The sequence below is a fragment of the Acanthisitta chloris genome, unplaced genomic scaffold (genome assembly GCF_000695815.1).
Source record: "Acanthisitta chloris isolate BGI_N310 unplaced genomic scaffold, ASM69581v1 scaffold38379, whole genome shotgun sequence".
Lineage (NCBI taxonomy): Eukaryota > Metazoa > Chordata > Aves > Passeriformes > Acanthisittidae > Acanthisitta > Acanthisitta chloris.
In genome coordinates this window covers 18,517-28,440 of record NW_008690413.1, presented here as the reverse complement: position 1 = coordinate 28,440, position 9,924 = coordinate 18,517, and the positions used below count along the sequence as shown (strand labels likewise).

At 44.2% G+C, this 9,924-nt stretch overlaps 1 protein-coding gene across 1 annotated transcript in view; it reads right to left on the bottom strand.

Moving 5' to 3' along the window:
* Positions 1-1,852: 1,852 nt before the first annotated feature.
* TRAF3IP2 (TRAF3 interacting protein 2) overlaps positions 1,853-9,924 on the bottom strand; it is a 19,009-nt gene continuing 10,937 nt past the window's right edge. Inside the window, exons 7-9 of the mRNA XM_009081799.1 lie at positions 8,477-8,593; positions 7,292-7,366; positions 1,853-2,322 (exon numbers count right to left, since the gene is read on the bottom strand). Coding sequence (XP_009080047.1) covers positions 2,176-2,322; positions 7,292-7,366; positions 8,477-8,593 — 339 coding nt within the window. The 3' untranslated portion in view covers positions 1,853-2,175. The remainder of the gene's footprint in view (positions 2,323-7,291; positions 7,367-8,476; positions 8,594-9,924) is intronic.

Below are 9,924 nucleotides of genomic sequence, written 5' to 3'. Positions count from 1 at the left end.
TCTCTCCTCTAGCCTTACCCAGGCTGTGCAGCCCAGAAGCCCCAGAGGCCCCTGCCAGCCCTGTCCAGGGGCAGGGTGGCCAGCTGTGACTGCTGTGAGCACTGGGTGCCCACCTCTGGGAAGAGACCTCCACTGCCTGAACCTCCACAGCAAGCAGGTTTGGGGCTCACTCGTTGCTTGGGTAATTATCTCCATGAAACTCATAGGCACTTGGTATCTTGGAGCTCTCCCTATTAAACATGGCAGAAATTGGCTAAGGGGCTCCAAAGCCATTTGAGACAGACTAGGTCACAGTGTTGAAGCACTTCAGATACCGTAAAATGCCAGAGGCAGCCCTGAGTTGGAAATATGCCATAGCATTTTGGGAGACCTGCTTGAGCCGTAGGCTCAGCTCGATTCTGTAGGGCACAAGTGACCCTAAATGTCAATGTTTAGGTACCCACAGCCCATTCCTTTTGTATTCACTTTGTTGACTGTTTAAGATGGGTTTCTGTCATGACTTTAGGCTTCTCACCATACACTAGAAAGTTAATTTTCTTAACTGGAAGCTTAGTTTTTCAATTTTTCACATGAAAAACAGATCTCCCCTCCCCACATGCAAGTAGGTGCTAAGAAGTACCACCACTTAGCACAGTTTTATTGTGCCTTGCCAGGAAGCTGCTGGCATGGCAGGTAATAGCCTGTTTCAGTTGCTGAGCTTCCCTCTCGGAGTTGCAAGAAGCACAGCAAATACCACAATCAAAAATACAGGAGTTGACAACACTGAATACACCCTTAAACCAGTCCCCTTAAATGGCTGCAACTCTTTATGCAAAAGTCTGCTAAAGGAAAATCTGAGTATATTTTCAGGGTAGCTCTTCAGTTTTTCCCTCATGAGCACCACAAAGCACATCCTGCATCAACACCACCATGCTGGCACCACCTTCATGGAAAGCTAATTAAATAATTTGGGTACTGTGACAGGAGTATCAGCTTCTGGGCTAATTTACTTTTCAGACTGCCAAACACATGGTTTTTCATAAAGCAGTGATTGGATCATTCTATGACAAATAATAAAGCTGAGGAAGATCTTGGTAAGAGCCTGCATTGAGTAGGCATGAAATGCTCTGTGTCAGAGCAGGACATTGTTGTGTGACCGCTCTGAAGTATAAGGGCTGCCAAATTTGAAGCTGGAAGGGTCCACTGTTACCTCAGTAAGGTTAAGCCTGTATTAAGAAAAGGAATCCTCACCAAAGTGATTATGTGCTCTGTAAAAAAAACTTCACATTTTAGCAGACATGATGTTGATCCTTCCTGGTTGCCAACACCCTGTGGATCTCCATCTTTGATTGTTTTATTGTTCCATACTGCATATGACTTGTAGGAGTCAATGTTCTTTCTCTTAACAATTGCTTGGCTTTCCAAATGCCAATTGTCCTTGGACATTCTCTGTTTTAAATAAGTGCAGAAGAGCAGTAATGAAGCTAAAGACCTGCTATAAAAATACTGCAGTGCTCCATGGCACTGACAGCACATGTGGTCATGTGCTTAGCTCTCCTTCTGAGGACTATTGCTGCAGTACACTGAAGTGTGAGGGACTGAGCTGTAAGGAAAGGGAACTCCAGAGATTTCAGATCTGAAAGTCCTCTAATTGAAGAAAAGTGTCTTTATGCAAGACAAGCTAAGGAAAACTTGTATTACCCGACCCAGCAGTAACAACAGCAGACACAATATATAAGTTTGCCTTACAAAAGGCAAATATTTTTAGTAGTGTATATACAAATTAATGGTTTGATAATGCTACACAAGGCAGGAATGTCCTTAAAGAAACCCTGAGCAAAAAGGAGGATGTAATTTTTATTTTACACTTATTGCAACATTATTTTTGGTATTTGTTTGCTATAACCACTAATAAAGCAACATGTTACACACAGATGTTAAAATCAAACTGGCCATTCTTTCCATTTGCAGCTTATTTAAAAAAAAACTAGAGAAAAGAGTTCTGCCCCATCAGCTTTGGAAATAGATGTTTAACATGGTAGAGAACAAGCTGAGCCTGAGTAACCCAAGACAACCAATTCCTTTAGCAGAAAAGAGTGTCTTCTGTCATCAAAAAGAGCCATCTGGAAGAGCATTGGCTCCTGGCCAGGAACAACCCTTTAACAACCACTCGTGGTGCACTTTAAATTGTAATGTTCACAACGGCACAACCTGGAGTGTTGGTAAAGGTCCTACTGGAGGAGCAACATATTCCTCCTCCCTCAGCAGCCGCAGAAGGATGTTCTTCTTATTCTTGGGCCAGTTATAAATGTGAGTGTTCTGCAGCCAGGTAGGCACGTGTTCCTGAAAAAAACAAGGGAAATAAAAGCTAAATCTCATAAATCCTTCTGAATCTCTACCAGAACCTTGCAGATTCCATCAGGCCCTGCCAAGCAGGATTTCATTTTGTCTGTTCTAGGCTCTTCTCGTAACAAGAAATTTTAATTTGGCTTCAGAATTGTATTTGGGTTACTAAATAAATGAACCTGGTGTGATCTCACAGTTTGCCTGTCTCTCGTTCTCTTCTGCCATCACACTGGCTAATTTCACCATGTTTCCAAGGGAGTCTGATCTCAATGACAGGCATCAAAAGACTTGCAAAAATAAACATCGAGAAGAGAAAGGAGACATTTCAGTGCCCCTAGCAGGGAAAGGCTGCCACCTTAGTAGCTGCTAAAGGAGCCACACAACATGTTCAGCCTTGGGATGTGAATCAATAGGACCCCATGGGAGCATTTCTCATCCTGGTAGTCCTCTCCCTGTCCCCTTGCACCTTCCTTCATCAAGCACAGTGTCCTCTGACCATCTCAGCAGGAGGTTGAGGCTAATGCTGACCTTGACAAGAGGCTAATCCATCTCCAGATTAGCATGGTCACAACTCCACCACTCCCTGCATCCTGGGAAAGGTGCAGTCTGTCACTGGGGTTGGCTAATGCCCATTGTCATAATGAAGCTGGGAGCACCATGGCCCTGGACAGTAGGCTGGTGGAGAGAAGCCTGCACAGACCTTGTGTTCCCATGTTTCTACAGCCTTGGGAGGTTTCCATATGGACAGCCTTGATGTGTATGGGTGAAGGGCTATTATAATACCACAAATTAAAGGAGGGTCAAAGACTGATCCTTGATCAAGACCAGCTCGTGGCCACCATGGAGATTTCTTTTTGGAGAGCTGATGTTGGAGACACTGGAACACAGCCAAAGTGAGACAGCAGGTAAGCAACACGAGCAGTCAGGACATCCAGCTTTTGCTCCCTGGACCTGTTATTTAAGAGGGCAATATTTTCCCAAGGTGGTCCCTGTTAGGAGCAGCACAGTCCCTGTCAAGCCAGTGGAGCCAGCTCCAAAAGGACAGAGCAAAAAGCTGCTGGCATGCACCACGTCTCTGGCACCTCACCAGGGGATGCCCTGGCATGGGCAGCACATGTCCTGCCTGCCAGCAAACAGCCTAGCTGCAGTCCAAATCTTACATTCCCAAGCATCATGCTTCTCAAACTGGCTCTCTTTCCTTGGCCTGTACAGCTGTAGGAATGAAGCTGCATCACTTTCCCTGCTCAGGGAGCAGTTTGTGTTAACTGATACAACCACTTCGTTAGGTCTATAGGATTTATGTATAGGGAGAAGGAAGTAAGTCACACAGGAACCTACAGACCCATTAGTCTGAACTCACCTAGGCTTCTGCTATGTGAGTGGCAGAGGTATCTGTCAAGCCAACCCTCCCTCTTTCTCCAGTGATTGAGAAAGTATAGGCTTTGGTCAGTGATGTCCCCAAAGTGGAGGTTTAAAAATGTTGCCCCTTCAGGTGGACACCTCACTGCCCAACAAGGGTAAGACCCCACAGCATTCCCTTTGTAGGAGCACAAATAAGATTTCTTGCCTCCACCTGAGGAATGGATTTTAATCTTTATGAACTTTACTCCTTTGACAAAGCTGCTTGGAATTGGCAAAGAGATTCAAATGTTGCTGGGAGAAAGAAAGGTGACTGCATGCATGTGTATACCACTGTTATGTGAGATTGGTTTCTTTACTAAATCTTGTTAGGAGCTATAAAAGGAAATGCAATGAAATATAGCAAGGGTTTACCAAATGAGCCCTCTCTCTGTCTTTGCTAAGAAACTACATTTTTTGGAAGAAGGAAATGCAGTAGATATAGTCAGCCTGGACTTCAGTAGAGCATTTGATATAGGTTCACATGGGAAATCATTAGTTAAGATGGAAATTAGTGTGAGAAATGTATAGTAGGTAAGAAACCAGTACGTGGGGATATAATTAGAGAAGCACTATACATCCAGAGACAGGCTCTGTGCCTTTCTTCCAGAACTGGTTGTACAGTTTCGTTTAATATGCTCCATAATGAAGTCAAGGCAAAAAGCACACGCACACTAATCAGCTCTGGCAATAATTTAAACTTGAGGGAGGTGTGGATGGGTAAAGGGGCACCTGTAGCTGCTATTTTTATGCAGCAGAGCAGGGAAAATTAATAAAGGGCTTTTCCTTGCCGCACAACACCAGCCATCACTGCAAGTGGGAGCAAAGGAAAATGGTTACTGTCCTTTAAATGTTTTTAATTTGGCTATGTATCTGTAAGCTGAGAAGGAATTCTCTCTATGCCATAGAGACAGTACTCAAAAACTCTGAGGAGCAAACATAGGAAGAGGGCAGAGAGTATTAGTACAGAGGGCAGGACTGTTCAGGGCTGTGACACTGGAGCATGGTTTGAGAGCTGGAGAGGGACTCTTTGTCAGGAACGGCAGTGACAGGGCAAGGGGTAACATATTCAAATTGAAGGAGGGGAAATTGAGGTTAGATATTAGGAAAAAGTGTTTTACTGTGAGGGTGGTGAGACACTGGCACAGGTTGCCCAGGGAGGCTGTGGCTGCCCCAACCCTGGCAGTGTTCAAATCCAGGTTGGATGAAGCCTTGAGCAACCTGCTCTGGTGGGAGGTGTCCCTGCCCAGGGCAGGGGGTTGGGAGTAGATGATCTGTAAGGTCCATTTCAACCTCTAAAATTCTATGACTCTAAGATCCTGTGGTCTCCTGGCTTCCCTGGCACCAACCTTGCTCATCTCACCCCTCTGGCTGCATCCACTCTGCCAGAAGGAGCCTCCAGCATGGAACAATCATGGCTTAATGCTTTGGTCAGTGGGTGGCCAGATGAGGAGGACACATATCTGTGGACTGACTCGATACAAACCTTGACCCAGCAAGACCCATGTTTCCTTTAGCAGTGTATGATGGGAAGCTGGAAATGCCAGTTCCACCTTAACTGCAGGTTGTGCCTTTCCCTCCTCCTTATTCAGTTTCCTAATGAATGCTCCTTGGATCTCATAGATCTCTTCCTGTTGGAGGCTAACTAGTTTTCACGTACCATCAGTGCTTTATGATGTGCTTTGGATGAGATTAACTCTTCTAATAGCCACGTCCATGGATGATACCTCCAAACCTCCATTTTCTGCTCTTTTCCACTGCCAGCTACAGTAACACTTAAACATGTACAGGACAGTATAAAACCAAAAAAACTGAAGTAATTTGCCCACCAACATCATCCAATTGTACATACTGGGCATTTGTCAGGTACCTCACTTCCTCTGACTGCCTACAGACTTCATTACTGCAACTTGTTCAGGCTCTGGTGCTCTCCTTCCACCCATGATGTCCTCGGTTATATTATCATTAAGTAGCTAGATGAAGGTAGGTGAGGCACCAAAGAAATAAGTGGAGAAAGAGAGCAAAGCATAACAGCAGCAGAAAGTGCTGATCTGCATAATTTAATGAGAAAAGCACCTCAGAAAAACTGAAGGGTGATGTGGACTACAGAGGATGGGCAGGAAGGATGCCTGGAGCCTGATGCTTTGATAAAGGCAGCTGGATAAACCAACCCTGGAAATTCCTTATAGATCACTATCTGAGAGAACCACTGCTATATGCTGTATAGTCTTCTGATAATTAAAGTTCAGCCAAAATTAACACAACTTATTGTTCTGCCTCAAAGCCCAAAGGCAACTGCAGTGCCTCCTGGGACACAGCTCTCTGCAACCATTCAGGTGCCAAGTGGCTCCAGGCTGTAGGGTCTGTTTACTTGGGGGGCAGTCAAGTATCCCCTGGGTTAGGAGCCATCCTGCCCCTTCCCCTCGGTCAAGCTACAAAGACTGACTGAAAATGCTGACTGGTTCCCTGCCTTTGGTCTGCCCAGTTCCCACCAGTGTTGTCTCCCAGCTCTTCACACTTAAGGTAAGTACCAGACTGAGATCATTCAGAGAGTGACATGAATGACATGAATACCACATGTACTGTTCAATCCAAAGGACCTCACACATTTTACAAACCCAGGGGCATATTTTCAAATTTCTGAGCTTAAAGGACTTCACTATACTAAAATCCACAAGAGCAGTGGGACTTCACAGCCCTATAATCATTGGTAATACTGTTTAAATTTTGATTCATATTCCAAAACTTGGGCACCCAAAGAAATAAAAATAATCTTCCCATACTTTTCAAAAATGCAGCTGTACCCAGGGGTAACATGACAGCTACCCAGCAGTGTACACAGTGTTTAGTTATGAAAAGTGAACATGACTACAATGCATGGGGAAGAATGTTATTTCTCAACTATAACTAAAGTTGTTTAATTTTTCTGGCCTTGTAAAAATCCAGAAGATTCTCTCAGAGTGAGGCAGAAGAGATGGGATTCTGTTGCATTACTTATTTCTTATTCTCAAATGAATCATCAAGACAAGTAAGGAGGGCAGATGAAATTGCAAGTCCTAAAAAGTCTTATAGTTTGCCTTTGATGGGCCCATCAAAGTTCAAGCAACAGCCTAGTACTCTAATATTTATTATACTCTTTATTTTTATATTCTCAACCCACCCTCTTCCAGATCCTCACTTCACACCAGCCATAAATCTTTCCCATCTCACTCATCAGCACTACATCTGGACAAAATTATCAAAGGGTTAATATAAAAAGCATGCTTGCTTGCTGGAAAGATTCTCTCTCCATTTAAATTCTTTCAATGCTCAAGGCAATTTGGGTTTTAGTTGTACATTCATCATCAGAAATACATTTATGTGCTGATTTATATTGCGGATGAAATGGTTTTTATTTGTACATACATAAAACTATAAAGTTTTAATGTAAAATGGAGCTTTGGAATATTACTAGTGGGCTATTAAGAACCAAGAAATTGAGTGTTTGGGTTTTAGGATTTCATCTGGTGCATTCTAATCAAAATAATATGTACTTAATTGTGCGACAAGTATATCAGCATGTTGTTACCTTTCTGGCATTTGGGAAAAGCACAGGGATGAATCTGAAGTTCATACTTCCTTGTTGTATAAACTCGATCTGCATCTAGAATAGAACAAAACACCAGTTTTATTGTAAAAACACGATCATTTTTCTTCACATGTGTCTGAACCCTACGTGTAAGGACATTTGTTCCTTACTTAAACTGCTCTTATGTGATTTGATCTATTGCTGGTGGACTTGGTATTGTTTGGTTTGTCCACGTAATCTGATTCTTCATTACTACAGAAAGGATACAGGAAAGATCTGACAGTGTTCCTTGAGCACTTAGTTCTGTGGTGTGAAATAACTGTAGGTTTAGCTGCAGTTGCAGTCCCATGAAATCCACCTCGAACTGATGAAACTTGACTTGATTAAAGCCCCTGTTTGGTCTCCAACAGGGTGAAAGATTTCAGCCAGAGGCCAGGTCTGTGTCCAAGACAGGACCCAGCCTGTTCCCCATGGCCCTGGACAAAGGCATCCCAGGGGAGGTAAGGACAGCAAAGTACTGCTGAGAGCTCATCTGCTTGTGGCAGCTAAGGTTGACTGCAGGATCAAACTGGGGAATCAGATGGGTTACGGGGTGAGAAAGGCAGCAAACTGCAAACTGAGGGAGAAAGGATTAGTTTCATGGCTCTGTGGGCTCTTCTGGGCTAAATGTCCATTCTGTGGAGATGGGTGTCTGTTCGTCTATCACTGTGCACCCCCTAGAAGCTCCTCTTTGCACCTCTGGCCTTTGCTTTGCAATTCCACAATTCAGGCAGCCCGAAAATTCCACAATTCCTGCGGCCTGAAAAAACCCTCAGTTCCAGGATGGCTGAAGCAATAGGGGCTGGTTTATAGGGAGGAAGGTCAGGCACTGTTAGGTAAGATTGTGCTCAGGGCTGTACAAGGGCTCAAGAAGGTGAAGGAGAGAAAAATAAACATCGAACAGTAAAAAATACGGAGAAATAAGATGAGCATGTTTAATAGGATTTTTCTTCCTTGAACCTCTTAGCAGATGTTAATGAGCATACGGAGCTGATGAGAGGGAGGATTAATGAATTCCAAAGAGGGGTGTTTAACTACGGGGATTAGGGAAAACAAAGCAAAGAACCTGCCATTTGGAGACAGACTTGTCTTTGGAGAAGAAGAGACAGAGTCTTTGTAAAACAGCAAATGCACGTCCTTGCTTACCATCCTGTGGATGTATTTAGTATGTAAGCCGTGTTCATCCCTGTCCAGCTGGGATTCAGCCCCTTCCACATCCTGTTTGTATTTTGGACTGATTGCTATGATTATCATCACCGTCTTCTGTTAGGGAGAAAAGCACTTTTATGAAATTGGGAAGCGCAGCGTGTTTGGTGGAGGCAGATCGGAAATCTGCCAGTTTGTGTTTTAAGTGATCTTTGTGTTCTTGGCAAACACGAGAGGATCTCATTCATTCTGGCAGGAAATACGGCAGAACTCAGACACTCGTTCTCCTCATTATTTCTCGAGATCTCATAATATAGAAAATCTAAATGTCAAGAGATATATTAGCAGCTACCAGTTTACACTTGGAATCCTTGTAATAAAAAGCTACTTTTTATCAGCGTAGAGTGTCTATGTGCACACACAGAAAAGTTTTATCGTCAAATTCAGATCTAAATGTTTTCCTACAGCTTATGTAAAAGTGCATCTATTTATCCATCTATGGCTTTTTACACAAAAAGCCTCTAAAGGCAGTGGTCTATGGAAGCTACCTCTAGGGCTCTTGGCAACAACAGTGACATCTTTTCTCACTGATCCCAGCAGTGAAGTGTGCACAGAGGTGTCTGTGCAGACAGGTGGGTAGTTGTGGGTGGCCTGGGCAGGTTTAGGGGTACCTAGCAGCTCTGTCCCACCTCACCACAATGGGCTGAAGGCAATGCTCCTCCACCTTGCTAGGACAGCCCAGATCCTGCCTGTGAGCTGTTTATCCCAGCCCCCCACTGAGCTCAGGTTCCACAGAGGGGCCATCTCTCCTATCTGGGAAATGTCTCTGCTCCTCAGTGGCAGGCCAGTGAAGAGGCTCAGCAGATGAAAGCTTCCTACTTGTGTTTACCTATGGCCTGTCTTTCATCCCCACCACATCAGGCTGTGTAAGGCTTGCAAGTCTGTGGCTCACAGTCAGACTGGCACCTAATTAACTCCTTCCTTCTGTGCTATATCAAGAGAATTTGCCCCACCACAGGGTCAAACACGGTAAGGAGCCATTATCCCTTACACTGACTTAACATACTCCAGAATTACTTTTGCTTGTGCCTGACATGCATGTAAGCATTTACAGATGTTGAGCATTTGCAAGAGACATGCTCAGTTGCACACAACCCCCTACTTATGTCCAAGCAGTCCCTTCCTCCTCACATGTGTGAGGGCTTTGAAGCTAGCAACTGCCTCTACATTCAGTGGAGGAAAACAAACATTTCTGGGGTGGGCAGTCAGACAAGGATCCTCATGTGGAGGCTGAGGATTGTAGTCTGCACATATTGGTCTCTCCTACTGACTGTGCAGGAGTCCCAAAGGAGATCTGACAGCTTGTATTTTAAGTGATAATGATGTTTTTGGCAAAAGCAAATTCACCCTGTCTTCTATTTTCAGTACCCCCACTGCACACAGTGAGT